We start from the raw sequence: 16,251 nt of genomic DNA on the forward strand, positions 1-16,251 counted from the left end.
GTGAAAGAGATAATCCACAGGGTCTGATAAAGAGAAACCGGACCTCCCATCCACCCAGCAAACATCTGCTACATTCCATTGGAGATGAGAAGCCTGGAACCCCCACCCACTGCTCTTGTATTTTATCCCCCCAGGGAGCAGCAGCTGGAGACACAAAGGTCATAATATGAAAAGCCTGCCAGAGATTTCTCTGTCTTCTACTTGGCAACACATTCAGGCAGCAGAAAGTACTCTCAGTTTTCTGTCATACTGCATTACCTGAGTGCTGAGCTGTTCCCTGGAGTCACCTGCGTTGTACTGTTGGACCTGCGAAGGTTATTGATAGCTCGGGGTGAGTCCCGCTGTTCAAGAGACACAACACAGAATAATAGGTTGATAAAGGTCAGAGGAATAGCCAGAAATTGCTGGCTAAAGAGCAAGGACACAAAGCACTGTTAGGTCACAAAACATTGGACCGATCTGTAAACTTACCATTGAGTTTCCCTTGCTCCTGGTATCAGTGATGACAGAGATGGAACGTGAAATGTGTTTGACACTGGTGGCGCTACTTGGACGCCTGGTCACCGAGACCGGAGAGCCTGTAAGTGCAAGCTCTCCGTTATTCCCCCCACCCTGATGGGAGGGGGTGCTATGTGAGCTGTACATGGGCACCTAATGGAAACACAAAATTAAGACTGAGCTCTGCATTCAGTATTACGTATATCCTGGCTTCACCTATTAAACTATTCTCACAGCTTTATCATGTCTGGATAAGGAATGAACCAGCAGAAGACGCAGACAGCACTAGAACTATGGCCTTGAGTGTAATGCATGCCTGTTTGTGCAGCGTATCATGTGTACAATTGCACTGCACATGCTCAGAAAATGAGTGTGCGCAAAGTTAAACATTTGATCACACCTCCACTTACCACCAGAGAGGTGGCTAGCTGGAACATGAAGCGGCATTCTCTCACAGGCAAAGTTCTGTACGGGTGCGTTAGAATAGGGCAGGTGCAAGTGCACGCTGGACTTCTAGTACACCACACACATATGCTGCCAATGCAGTCTGTGAAATTCACACAGAAGTGGCAGATGGCAGGTTGGTAGAGAGAAGGATTGGGCTATCTGCAGTGTAATGAAACATTTTTTATTTCTAGACGGATTTTTTTTAAGAGGGGCCCATCCACTAGCAGACATGAAAACGACTGCACGATTATGACATTGTAATCGTGCAGTCATTTGTCAGTCTGTGATGAGCCTGCACTGAACGAGCAGCCGTTCAGTAGAGGCTCATCCATCATCTGCAAAAATCCTGAACCCGACGTTATCATCAGGTTGACCAGCATGTTTGCAAGATGATAGATGTCTAAACATCCTGCGGGAGCGCGCATCACTGATCATTATAGACATTTTTGCAAGTGATTTGCAAACTATTTATGAACGGTTGAATTAAAATTGTCTAGTGGATAGGCCCCTTAAGTTTCTTTAAATTGTTCTGTTTGGTGCATACTTGCATTGGTTATTCATATTTGCATTTTCAACAATATTCTGTAATTAAAACATGTATTGTAGCAATTTTTATGTCATTTATTTACTAAGATTTTCTTATATAGTGCAGCATATTCCATTGCGCTTCACAATTGGAAACTTTAATAGAACAAAACTGGGTATCAACAGACAGACATAGGAGTAGAACACTTCTTGGCGTAATGCATACAACCAAATGTAAAGTTTGGTACAGAAGGGACACATTTAAGGGATAAACTTGCTGCAACATGCTCCTTCCTCCCCGTTTACTCCATATGTGTCACACCTTTCTTTAGAATGTAAGCTCTTACAAGCAGGGCCCTCTCGTGCTTCTCCTTACTTTCTACTTCTTACCCCCCACCAGGGCACATAACACTTGGTTGATTACGCTCTGTTGCATATCTTGGTGTTATGGTCACTTATGTAGCTAAGTATATTATCCATGTCCTTGTCCTATATTGTATTGTACTGTAATTTGCTTGTCAAATTAGTTCATGTACTTTGTAAGGCGCTGTGGAACACTTGTGGCGCCATATAACGGATAATAATAATAATAATAATAATAATAATAATAAAATTAGACTTGGCCTGGGTCCCTTAGTTCCAGTAAATAAAAATCTTAATGCAACAACATACTCTTCAGAATTGTGTTTCTGACTGTGTGGCAAGAGTTTGAGAAGGCCATTTCCTGTTTCAGCATCCCATTGCCCTTATGCACAAAACAAGGTTCATGAAAATATGATTTACAGAGTTTGGCGAGGAAGTACAGTACCTGACTGTCCTGCACAGAGTTCTAACCTTTACCCCACCAAATACCCTTGGGATGAATTGGAACACCAACTGCAAGCCAGTGCAACCTCAATATGCTCTTGTGGCTGGATAGATGAGAACTCCTGTAGCCATCATCCAAAATCTAGTGAAACGACTTGGAGGCTGAAGGCTGTTATAGCCGCAAATGGGAACCATCTCCATATTAATGCCCATGGTTTTAAAATGAGTAGTTCAACAACCACTTATGGGTACGATAATTGTGTGTCCGCATAATGTACTGTAGTACTACAACATGTACTGTGTATGTGTACCCTTGGTGGCCACTTTATTAGATAGTATTGTACACTTACTCATTAATGAAAATATATAATAAGCCAATCATGTAGTAGCAACTCAATGCATAAAAGCATGCATAGTCAAGAGCCTCAAGAGGTTGTTATTCGGACCAAACATTAGAATGCACAGCATGTTGGACCCTGAAGTGGATGGGCTCCAGCAGAAGGTTCACGGTGTACCACTCCTGTCAGCAAAGACCCAGATACTGAGATATGTATCCATCCTGTCATGTGATAACAGTTCCAGCTGGTAGTATTATTGTTGACCATGTGCATCTCATTATGGCCACAGTATATAGATCTTATAATAGCTAATTGCACTTATGATATAGTAATGAATAGGGGAGGGGATTCTTGCACAGCTGTAGTGTACTTTAGAGAGTGCGTAGATACAAAATGCAATAGTTTATAATAATAATGTAAAAGGCAGTCCTCTAAATAAAATAGAATTAGAGGTATACCCAGAGTTATATATTGAAATGACACAAAGCAGCAAAAGAAAGGAAACTCTTGGAGGAGGAGCACAACCCAAACAGTATATTATCTGACATACAATTTACCTTTTATTAAAGATTCAAGTAAAATAGAACTTAGTGAATTGTGAATGTTGATAGGCACAAAGTCAACATTCCATTTTATTTATTTATTACCAATTATTTATATAGGCACACATTCCGCAGCGCTTTACATAGAATATTTGGCCATTCACATCAGTGAGCTTACAATCTTATGTTCCCTATCACATGCACACAGAAACACACACTAGGGTTCATTTTTATTGGGAGCCCATTAACCTACCAGCAGGGCCGGATTAACGGGGGGGTGGGGCGACAGGAGCTTGAAGGGCCCCCACAGATGAAGGGGTTAAAGTGAACCGGAGGAGACGGAACCAGTTCCGCCTCCTCCGGCCAACCTAACCCCGGCGCCGCAGGGAGGCACCATTTGCCAGACGCCCGCTGAGATTGTAACCAGCGGGCGCCCGGCTCCCTCCCCGCAGCAGCCGCCAAAGCCGGAGACTGGAGGGCTCTGGCTCACGCAGTGCATTATGGGAGAGATGTCCCATGGTTCAGAGGAGCAGCCGAGCAGCCTGGACGTGGATGGTTGCGGGACCGGGGCTTAAGGTAAGGAATAGCTCTTTTTTTTTTTTCTTAGTTAGTGCAAGCAGCTATTGTCCTGGGGGCATTACTCGCAGGGGGGGGGGAAGCAATAATGGGGGGCATTACTACTAGGGGCACCACTTCTGGGGGCATTACTACTTGAAGCGGGGGGCATTACTACTGGGGCACTGCTACAGAGGGAGCATTACTATTAGGGACACTAATACAGGGGCATTTATACAGAGGGTACTAATACAGGGGGCATGACTAGTGGTGCCACTACCACAGTACCATGACTACTGGGGGCACAACTACAGGGGTATTACTACTGAGGGCATTTAGACAGGGGGCATTACTATTGGGCACACACGGGGCATGACTACTGGGGGGCATAACTATTGGGGGCACAGCTACAGTGGTATTACTACTGGGGGTATTCATACATGGGGCATTACTATTGGGGACACTACCACAGGGCATTACTACTTGGGGCATAACTACAGGGGACATGACTACTGGGGGCACTACTAATGGGAGAATTGCATAGGGGCACTACTACTGGGTGCACTGAATAAAAGGCACCACTATATTTGCACTGACACTACTGAGGTCCCCATTGCGCATACCCCCAGTTCGTCACATTTAATAAGGGTCCCCACATGTTTGTTGCCCAGAGGCCCCCACAGACCTTAATCCGGCCCTGCCTACCAGTATATTTTTAGTGTGTGGGAGGAAACCGGAGCACCCGGAGGAAACGCGGGCAAGCACAAGGAGAATATACAAATATTAGTGTTAGAGTTTTTAGCATATTTCAATCCTAACTATGTCAACATACTACCAATGTCTACATTATGTCCATGTCAACATTGTGAATGTAGACAGGTCACATATCCATATGGACATTCTGAAAGTAGTTAACTTTACCTTCAGGGTACACTGGACTCAAATTGCTTAAACTTAAATGAAAACTGTAAAAATAAGGGTGTTCTAATTCTCTCTCTCCTGAGTTTTGTGAGGGTATGCAAACGCTTGACAACAATTAAAGCAGATCTTTATAAACATGGTCATATTCCTATCTGCTGTATAAGAAGCTCAGAAGGAAGCCAGACAACCCTAGCTCATTAAATAAAGAACACAATGTAACTAAGGTTGTAATCACCTAGGAAACCTGGAACAAGTGCTTGAAGAAAACATTAGAAAGCAATGTTTATTATTCAATATACATAGGGGATAAAGTGGCCGGAACTGCGTTACGTCACTTCCATTTGGAGACGGACCAGTTCCAACTCCTCTGACCCACCTTAGCCCGGCGCCGCAGGGAGGCTCCATTTGCCGGGCGCCCGCTAAGATTTTGTTACCAGCGGGCGCCTGGCTCCCTCCTCACAGCGCTAGCCGGAGGCTGGAGCTCACACTTCTGGCTCCCGCAGTGCACTATGGGAGAGACGTCATGACGTCTCTCCCATAGTTCCGAGGAGCGGCCAGCTGGACGGATGCGGGAACGGGGCTTAAGGTAAGTATTTTATTGTTTTTGTGTGTAAGCGGCTTCCATATTGGGTGCATAACTTCTGGGGGCATTTACTTGGGGGGCACTACTACTGGGGGGAACCACTCCTGGGGGCACTGCATAAGGAGCACCACTACTGGGGGCATTGAATAAGGGACAATACCACTGTGGGCACTGCACAAGGGGCACTACCACTACTGGGGGCAACTGCATAAGGGGCACTACCACTACTGTGGGCACTGCTACAATGGGAATTGCATAAGGGGCACAGTTACTGTGGGCATTATATGTATTAGGGGCACAAATGTGGGCATTATATAAAGGGTGCACTGCTGTGTGTCATACAAGAATAAGGGACACTGGCCCTCATTCAGAGGCGCTCGCAAGAAGCGAGCGCTCGTTCTGAATGAGGGCGGCCGCTTAATTTTTGAAGTGCGGCCTCCTGGTCGCTAGGTAAGCTGTGGGTTATGAACACCATCGCGACAATCGGGGCTTGCGACGAGACCCTAAGGTTGGGTCTCGGCAGCCGCAAGCCCCAGGGAGCTTCCTGCTCTGAAAGAGCAGAAAACTCCCCACTGACATCACTGATGATGTCAGTGCGGCCGCCCACAAAACGACAGGCGTTCGTTAAGGAACGCCTCCGTTTTGGAAACCACCCCCCCGGCCCGCCTACAAAACGGGGCGAGCTGTCGATCAACATCAACAGCCGCCCCTTTTGTAGAGAGCTCCAGAGCGAGAGAATTTCTCTCTTGCTCCGGGGCTTGCGCACGCGCAGTGAGGCCGCTGCACGTGTGCAGGCCTAACTATTGACCCGGTTGCGAGCACATCAGTGCTTGCGACCGGGTCTGAATAAGACCCACTATATGGTGCAATATGAATCAGGGATGAATCACTATTGTGCTACTGTGTGGCGTAATTTGAATTGGGAATACTATTGTGTGACCACGCCCCTTTTTAAAAGACCACGCCCCTTTTTTGACACACCATGTCCCTTTTCTTTAAAAAAAACAAAAAACGAGGAGGGAGTGGTTTTGGAGTTCCAGCACTTCTCTAGGACCACTTTAAGCACTGAATATACACATGGCTTCCTTGTGTCCTATAGGTATGCTGTGTGCATATACGTACTAATCTATTACTGAGAAATCATTGAATCTCAGATCCATAGATTGCATTATTAGTAACACCTGCACTACACATCACACAACACGCCAGAATAAATCAAATCCCACAATTACATAACGATCATCAAACATAACACAAATAATCCAACTATAAGGGGTAAATTTACTAATAATCGTGTTCAATCACAGGTGTATTTTGCCATTTTTTACCACTTGCAAATTTACTAAAGACAAACTCGGTTGAGAAATCATGAAACTCTCTGTAAAATACGTGTGAAAACACAAATAGGAATAAATAAATAAATAAATAAATAAATAAATCGGCCAAACTCTCAAGTACTTTCCGTTGAAAAAAATACAATTTGGGAATTTCCCAAGAATCGAGATGATAATCACGGGTGTAATTTTAGCATACTCGGTCCTAAATAGAAGTTTTAAATAGACTACCTCCTGAGCTGCGTGCTTGACAGAAAGATACACAAATCAGTGTGATACGAGTATGTCTCTGCCTGTAATTACTCTCTAAAGGGATAATTTTAAAAAATTACATACGGTTCCCCCCAAAAGCATAACCAGCCTCAGGCTCCTGAGCCTGTCCTGGTTCTAAAAAGGGTCCCCTGGCTGTGGCATTACACCCCACCTAGGTTATGAGACCAGTGCTTGTATTGAAAATAGGGGGAACCCCACACCATTTCCCCCCCCTATTTTTAAAACCAGGACTGGCTCAGGGAGCCCAGTGCTGGTTCCTAAAATATGGGGGAACCCTACATGTATTTTCCTTTCTTTGAGAGTTTCAGCAGGCAATAGAGTTCTGAGTTTCAGCGATACTGTGAGAGTTTAAACTCGGACCAGACACGATTCTTAGAAAATTTATCCCTAGGTCTTCAAAGGTAGTAGGTTCCTTTTAACAAAAAGTGGAATTTTAGGAGGTAGAATGGAAGTAGAGCTTAATTTTTATGCTGCCTCTATCAAAAAAATATATAGTATGGGCTTATTTATCATTGGTGACAGTGTGGCCCTGTAAACTATCATTTCTAATTGCTGCATATCACAGTGATTATTTTGTATGGATATTTAGCAAAATTCTCTTCACAGGACAGTAGCTCCAATAAGAGCATGAGCTATCACTTTACTGCTCGGTTCCGACTGCAAATGTATGGCCATCAGGCTACGCATGTGTACAAACAGGCCGCTGGAAAGGGATCCAAAGAGCCCTCCCAGGCAAAAAAAAAAAAAAAAGATACATTGATGTAGACTGTAGTTTCCATTATGAGAATATATTTATCGCATGCTTTCAGCCCTTACTAGAAAGATGCATTAGTCCTGTGCAAAAACAGACAATTCTGCACGACTTTGGATTATAAATAGGCCACTTATGGGGAGCTGTATCAAGTCTTCAGAAGAGTGATGGAGTTGCACATAGCAACAAATCAGCTTCTACCTATAACTTTATAGAATGTACTTGATAAATGCTAGGTATAAGCTGTCTGGTTGCTATAGGCAACTTTTCCACTATTTAGAAGGCTTGATACATCTCTTCCTTGATCACCAACTAAAGCTGGGTACACACCTATGTAATTATCAGGCCGATCACCCGATATTGGCTGATTGGCCCCATAATTGTATAGGTGGGTGTGCAGGAGAGTTAGTCAATAAATGGCTTCAAATGCTTCTTGAACAGTCGCATCAGGAATTCACAGCTTGTGAGCTGCTTAAAAACGGATTCCCGACCTCCTGGTCCTCTTGAAGAAAGTATACACTGAGCTACAAATAGCTCAGTGTGTACAGGATGCACACTGATAAGATAATCAGTGTTTATCTGAGCTACACACTGTGTAGCAGGCTTAGCACTTTTCTCATGCTGGGTACACACTACAATGACGGACTAGTCAGCAGACCGATATTCTGTCAGAGCAGCCAAATGGTTAGCTATACACACTTACCAATCGGCCGCTCAATATGTCTGGCCTGACATCACAACTGGGTGGCGGTCTGTGCAGACAGTGCACAGGCAGTCGGCGGATCGTCGATAGAAACAGCCAGATGCACCAAAATATATATCTTTCATACATATCGGCATCGGCTGTGATGCAGGGCTGACCAGATAGGTTTGTGAATTATGTCGTTCACAGACATGTTGGGTGTACACAACCTCTGCGCACTCCAAAGAATAATGTGATGTTACCAAACTAAGGATGGAAGTCCTCAGTAAAAATGAAAGCTATCCGACGTGATGAGTGATGTTAAAGTTCTCCTTAAGTGGATTCTTGTCAATAATGAAAAAGGAGAGAAAAAAACAAGATGGTGTAGTAGATCATGACAAGTCCTCCATATGTACTTATGAAACTCGACTTCTTCCCCTTAAATCCAAAATATATGAAGTATCCGTACCGTACTCACGTTATAGTGCTACGGTAACCTCTTATCTAGGTATCTTTAACCGGGGAATCTCGTCACAGTGTGTGTTCTATTGTATAGTGGTGCTCACCATCATGCAGTGTGAAAAAGTGAAACATGAGGAGGTGGGCGTATCCCAACTCACACTTCAAAGTTGGTACATATGTACATAAAGGTTTCTTTCAGATCTGACGGTACCGTTCCTCTGTGTTTTCTACCGTAGGGGACTAAAGCACATAGCCGCTGCGTTCTATCCACCGCCCAGCGGAGTGACGTCATCGATCATGGCCCGCCAAAGCCCAGACGCACCATGAGAGCAGACGGTAGGAGCTGTGCTGAACCGGAATCAGTATGAAATCCCGTCAGCGGAAGCCCGGCAGGGGTGAAGATCCTGAAGCTAAAAAAGGTAAGTACAACGAATCCTATTCTACCCCCTAACTAGGGATGTGCAGGCTCGGATAGGTTCGAGTTTTCATTTTTTCCCTCCAAAAAAACGGAACTCAGAAAGAGGCAAAACGTCATCTTGCATGGACAAAAGTTCCGTTTTTTGGAGGGAAAAATCCGAACTCGGAGTGCAAACTCGAACCTATCCGAGCCTGCACATCCCTACCCCTAACCCTCCTTTAGGGGTGCCTAACCCTACCCCCCCTAAGTGCTAACCCCCCTTCCCCGCAGCCTAAACCTATCTCTCCCGCGGGGGGGGGGGTGCCTAACCCTAACCTCCCCCCCCGGGGATGCCTAACCCTAACACCCCTTCCCCTAGCCTAACCCTAACCCTCCTGGGGGCTGCCTAACCCCAAGTTTTCCACCGGGAGCCCCTAATCTAACCCCCCCCACACCCCCGCGGCTGTCCGCGCCCGGCTTACCTTCAATTGGTATGCCGGGCTGCTAGTATTTCTACGCCTGTCATTAGTACCTTGCTGGGATTAGACAGTCGGGAAGCCGGCGGTCGGCATTGCGACCTTCGGCTGTCTGACTGCATCCTGCTGAACCATCCCTTACCTTCTCCACATCCACCAGGAGGACAGAGACAGGGTAAGCTAGGATCAGCACAGCCCCCACACTATGATCTCAAATGGTCCCCACTACATATTTACAAAGAGCTATAGGCATTGCTGCTAACAATCCTCTTTTCTCACAGGTGCCACTCATATTGAATTCTATTTGCATATAACACTTTTTTTTTTTACTTCTGTCACTTTTTATTTCAAATATAAATATATATATATATATATATATATATATATATATATATATATATATATATATTCGGTTTTATATTTATTTTTATCATATCTTTCCTCTAAAAATTCAAGCGCTCATATCTACCTATTAAGGAAGTGGAAGTTACAAATACATTAGGGCTTCCACACTGCACGAAACGGCACGGTCGCCGTGTTATAGCTGTGATAACCACTGACTAGGACGGCTGCCGTCCACGGTTTCAGTTTTAAAGATTAAAAAACACGGTAATAACATTGCACATGGCACAAAACCGTTGTGTGTGAAAGGAACTGATCCACAGGGAAAAAAAACACAACGTTTCTTTCTGTCAGGACAAAACTGTGGTGTGTGAAAAGAGCCTAAGTGGTATATTTACATAAGTGCGGGTTTTTAGTAGTGGAGATGTTGCCCATAGAAACCAGTCAGATACTAGCTATTATCTTCTAGTAGGTACTAGATAAATGAAAAGTAGAATCTGATATGGGCCACATCTTCACCTCTAAAAACCAACACTAGTGTATATATTACCCTTAGATTGATAATCAACATCAGGACGCATTTGGTTAAGCCTATATGTGGTGCACATGATATGCCTGTGAATAGTCATATCTACATTTCTGTCCAACTCTGCAGAGTCTGCAATTCCACGAGCCTGCACATCCCTTAACTACGTGAGGATGCACCACTACAACCCTGTTACGCCCATCATTCACTAGTGAAGATGCCAATGAAGTGTATAAAACGCTGCATTACCCATAGTTGTTTACGCCGGGTTCTGGAGTATGTACAGTTTAAAAATAAAATAAAAAAAGCACTATATGCTGCACAAACAGACGTATGTCCAACTTAGCATCAGGCTATAGGAGTTTAAATATTTGGATTCATTTTGTGAGTTTAAGATTTGAGGAGTAAAATAAGATTTTTTTAATCCTGAAAGCAATGAGACACAAGCAATGTGAAAAGCGGTAATACAAGCATTCTTATTGGTGTATGTGCTTCAGTAATATGAGACGTGCATTAGAAAACAAATAGTACATCTCAATCAGTCCAGACCACAAAAAAAGGACAAAGGTCAAGCATTTGTATTATACATAGGGGGATGAAACAGAGGCTGCATGAAGAGAAATGCTATTATGCTTGCCCAGTGTGAGAGTCTCAGCTTCTTGAGTACTAGAAGTATGTGCCCAGTGTGTGAGCGGCTTAGCATCCTAGTAGGAGGTATCTGGCTGGGTCAGCCATCTCATGCTGGACAAATTATTGCTTCCGGAAACGTAATATTTCTAAATCTGAACTCATCCAACCCTCTCCCCTGTCAGTTGACAACGTTTCACTCACATCTGTTCCGCAAGTCCGATGTCTGGGTGACATCATTGACTCTGCCCTTTCCTTCTCCTCTCACATCCAATCCCATTCACTATTGTTCAATTTCCATGTCCACAATATTTCCAGAATCAGGCCTTATGCACACTGGAAGCTAGCAAAACTTGGGAAGCACAGATGGTGTAATGGTTAGCATTCAATTTGGGTTTGATTCCCACTACGACCCTAACTGTGGAGTTTGTGTATTCTCCCTGTGCTTGCGTGGGTGTGCTCCGGTTTCCTCCCACAATCCTAAATATACTGGTAGATTAATTGGCTCCCATCAACAAAAAAAAAATAAAAATTAACCCTATTGTTTTGTGACAGCATCCCCTGGGAGGGTTAGATTTAGGGTGCAGGGAATGGGGGGGCTAGGTTTAGGCACCCCTGGAGGGGGTTTAGGGTTAGGCACTAGGGGGAGGTTAGGGTTAGGCACCCCTAAGGGAGGGTTAGGATACTTCCCACCGGGCGTCGGGATCTCCTACGGTCGGCCTTTGAACCGGCGGCTGTTGAGCAATCGGTATTTCAATCTCATTCTGTTAGCATTTCCCATTCTCGAATTCAGGATTTCTCTGGGACGTTCCTCACCACTGGGATGCCCTCCTTCGCTCCATTATATTCATGCAGACTTCAAGGGTTCCCTTAGAATATTTTTTTTCATTCTAGCTTTGCTTCCCCCACCTAACTCCTACCCTTTTCTCCTATTGTGTCTACCCATATCCCCTATAGATTGTACACTCTCCTCTACATATATATGCTAACTGCAAATTGTAATTATGTAGCTATGTGAATTTATATAATGTCTACATATGTTTGAACTTAAATATCTGGTTGTCATTTTTTATCCCCTTGTATAGAGCTAAGAAGTGGTTACAGGTTAAGTCTCCCAAATCCAAATATTACGAAATACAGATTTTTGGGGGGGCTTGACTGAGATAATGAAACCTTTGATTTTTGATGGTTCAGTGTACACAAACTTTGTCTAAGGCACAAATTATTAAAAATATTGTATTGAATTATCTTCAGGCTCTGTGTATAAGGTGTATATGAAACATACATGAAATTTATGTACACAAACTTTGTTTGAGCCTCAACATTATTGAAAATATTGTATAATATTACCTGCAGGCTGTTTGTATAAGGTGTATATAACACAAATGCATTCTGTGTGTATATTTGGGTCCAATTCCCAAGATATTTCATTATGATATGCAAATATTCCAAAATACGGAATATTCCGTTATCCACAATACCCCTGGTCCCAAGCATTTTGAATATCGGAGACTCAACCTGTATTATAATAATAACATAACATCCAGTCTGTGAAAGCCTCAGCATAAAGGAAAGAAGTATAAAAGTACAACGCTATACCCAGTGTGTGGGTGGCTCAGGCTTCTGCAAGATACAATCTGCTATGCTCAATCTCTGAGAAAGTAAGTCTTCTGGGAAGGTTATACCCATTGTGTGTGAGGCTCAACCTCCTGGAAAAAATTTCTAGTCTCAACCCAGTATATGTCAGGTTATGCCCAGTGTGTGAGAATCAGCCTTGAGAAGAAGTAGCAGTATATGCCTGGGTCAGGTTTCTGTAAACAACTACTATGTTATGCCCAGTGTACATGAGGCTTAGGTTCTTGGGAAATGTAAAGTATGAATCTATGCCCAGTGTGTGAGGGACTCATCCTTCTGGGCACAAGTACCATGCTTTGCCCAATGTGTGTGAGAAACCCATCCTCCTGGGAAAAGTACCAGGCTATGCACAATGTGTGAGAAACCCATCCTCCTGGGAAAAGTACCAGGCTAAGCCCAATGCGTGAGAGAGACTCATCCTCCTCGGAAGAAGTACCAGGCTATGCCCAGTGTGTGAGAGACATCATCCTGGGAAGTCATACCAGGTTATGCCCAGTATGTGAAACGCTCATCCTGCTGGGAAGAAGCATCAAACGGATACATATTAAAACAGTGTCAATATTATGTAATCGATATTCTCCCATCACTATAGTCACTGTCAAAAATAGGACTTCTTCCTGTACTGGGATTAGCCTGGTGTAAGAGGCTCAGCCTCCATTACTTACCTAGGGTGTTAGAGGTTCAGCCTTCTGCAGAGAGATCAGAAGGTAGTGCCCAGAGAGTAAGAGGCACAAGGCCTGATTGAGAGGTGCAAGCAATTCAAAACACAATATTCACATCATTAAGCAATTATCTGCAACTGCGCTTGCACAAAAAGTCCTGAAAACCCCTACGGCGCATTCGTTGCACAAAGTTTAAGCACAAAGATGCTTTTGCGATCGGGACAGATGGTATCAGATATGGGCATCAAAGTGATGAGCTTTCCTGGGTGGTGACTGGAAGGTGGCCTAAAGTGAATGCCAAAAAAGTCTGGTCTCAGGCATGTTATGGTAGCGCCGGTCAGTGAAAGTGGCTGCGTTCTTAGACACAGAGCTGCAGCCACAGGGCCTTTTTTAGACTGAGAAACTGCATCTGCCATAGGGCTAGTGCAAGCGTTGATGATGGCATGTGGAGAATCTCCAATAGTTTCAGGGCCTGATCATTCAGAGTAGGGAACTACACTAGGGAAAGGCAGATTCAAAATATTTTGCGTATTATCGCAGCAATGACTCCGGCAACAGACGCAAGAGCGGAGGCAGCATCTATGGAACAGGCCCTTAACCCTGCGTCAGGCGCAGCTGGCCTGACAGGCGCCACAAAGCTGTTCTCGCTCACCTCTCCGTGCCGCAAGGGGGCACAGGGGCCTGACCTTCCTATCTCTAGGTGCTGTTTGAAACCCCCTAGTCAGTTTTCAGCCGCCTGCGTGGAGTGCAGTAGTGACCTTCCTGGCCTCTCAGGCTCATTGCGCCCGAACTCGTCCAACTTTTGAAGGTACGTATTTTCTCACAATTTTGTTCATTTTATTAATGAAAATTATGAAGGTTGTGGGTATTTTGCAGAAATATGTAGGTTTGTCCAGGGTGGCCTCTTAGGCACACTGCGCCTCTTAAAATTTTGTATTTTTTGTTTTACTTGCTTTAAGGTTAATAAATGTGGTTTTGTGAATCAGATTCCCATATATTCTCTCTTTGTGCATCCTAATGAAGGTCACTGATCACTTTAAGAGCGTTAGAATTGAGTTAATTAAGTGCCAATGACGATTTTATAACAGGCACACTGCGCCCGAATCTGGGAGTCCCAGAGGTGGGCCTGACACAGGGTTAAGCAGAGTAAACAATAGACCAGGAGTAGCCAACCCTGGTTCTCGAGAGCTACCAACAGTGCATGTTTTCCAGCTCTCCTCACAGAATCACAATTGAAATAATTAGTTGCACCTGTGGATCTTTTCAAATGTGTTAGTGAGTAATGAATTCACCTGTGCACCAGCTAGGTGGTCTGGAAAACGTGAACTGTTCGTAGCTCCCGAGGACAGAGGTTGGCTACCCCTGCACTAGACGATATGTCATCCGAATTGGCGGATCGGACGACATATCGGGCACATTGGCCAGTGTGTATCAGCTATGTCACTGCACACTCCCGCACGTCACAGACGGGCGATATCAGAGGGGGCAATGCTCTGTCACTTCCGGCCTCAGCAAGTGTGTATGCACTTGCCGATGCCGGCACCCCCGCCAGGTCCCGCCGCACATGACATCGGCTGGGTACACATCTCTAAGTGTGTACCCAGCTTTAGCCTACTGATGAAAGTTACCAGACTATGCCCAGTGTGAACCACTCCACCTCCTGCTGTCAATATGTTCAAGTCTTCATCTGGCTGGAGGCTAAAGGCTGTATACAAAGAGCTGGAGGCTCACTCTCATGGGGAAAGCTGCCAGGCTATGCCCGGTCTGGGAGACGACCAGCCCTCTATGTGGAGGTGCCAGCCTGAGCAAAGTGTAAGAGACCTAACCCCTAGAGGTGCCAGTATGCCCAGCCCAGTGTCTGAGAGCTCAGTCTCCATGATGGAGATGTCAGGTGGTATGAAGCTGCTGGGTACTACTCTATAGTGTAAGCTGCCTGTATCCTTACATACTGTACCCGGGTGCAGGAGCCTGAAGTGCGAAAATCTATCCCTGGTGCTAATGATAATAATGATTTGTGCCAACCTGCTCTGCTGGTCTCGTCCGGGTGATGAAGCGCCCTGTGCGGCGGTTGTCTGGCTCGGAGTCACCACACAGTCCCCCGTGTAGCAGCGGATGGAATGTAACTGACACACAACGTTACATGTAGAAGTCGGATACACTATAACTCCATGGCAGCAACACACAACAACCTAACTGTGAACATGACTGCGCCTGTTGTTCATTGGCTGAAGGAAAGTCTCTCCGGAATACTATAGGCCCTCCTGCTGTCAATCAAACGGGAGAGGCGGGATTCTGGGCAGCAGTTTGGTGGAGAATACAAAGGAGGCGTGGCCTAGCTACTCGGTCTCAGATGTGAGGCTGGGAGGAATTCATTCATGTCTTTTATTTTTATACTTTACATTATTCAATAAAATATTGGGAAATATGTAAAAGATTAATTTAATATATACTTAAATCAAGTCAGTGTAGAAATGAGAACTTGGTAAACCGTATTGAATAATAACTTAATTTTTTTTATAGTTCATTTCTTTATAAAGCACATTAAGGCCCTCATTCAGAGCCACTCGCAATTAGCACTCGCTCGTTCAGAAAAAGGGGGTGGCTATTCAAATGAACCGTACGCTCTTTGCGGTCTGTTGCCGCCTCCATGTCTGAACGAGCGAGCAAAACATACGCTCGTTTATTTGATAAAAACGCCCCCTGGCCGCTCGCATCACACGTCATGTCCGTTATTTATTAGATTAATCGAGTACATCGAACAGCGTATGAACTGATCCCTATTCTTGTGGTTGGTTTTTTCAATCGCTATTTTGCGAGCAGTTCTGAGTTAAAAAAAACCAAGTGACGTGGTCAATGACGTTGCTGTAT

General features: G+C 44.6%; 1 protein-coding gene across 5 annotated transcripts in view; it reads right to left on the reverse strand.

Annotated features, from left to right (window-relative positions):
- Nucleotides 1–15,597, reverse strand: part of CEP131 (centrosomal protein 131) — a 108,082-nt gene extending 92,485 nt beyond the window's left edge. For all 5 annotated transcript variants that reach the window (XM_088474338.1, XM_088474318.1, XM_088474331.1 and 2 more), the window contains exons 1-3: nucleotides 15,406–15,597; nucleotides 472–651; nucleotides 259–341 (exon numbers count right to left, since the gene is read on the reverse strand). In XM_088474338.1, coding sequence (XP_088330464.1) covers nucleotides 259–341; nucleotides 472–645 — 257 coding nt within the window. In that variant the 5' untranslated portion in view covers nucleotides 646–651; nucleotides 15,406–15,597. The remainder of the gene's footprint in view (nucleotides 1–258; nucleotides 342–471; nucleotides 652–15,405) is intronic.
- Nucleotides 15,598–16,251: the final 654 nt, after the last annotated feature.

The sequence above is a fragment of the Taudactylus pleione genome, unplaced genomic scaffold (assembly GCF_031769625.1).
Source record: "Taudactylus pleione unplaced genomic scaffold, aTauple2 ptg000016l, whole genome shotgun sequence".
NCBI lineage: Eukaryota > Metazoa > Chordata > Amphibia > Anura > Myobatrachidae > Taudactylus > Taudactylus pleione.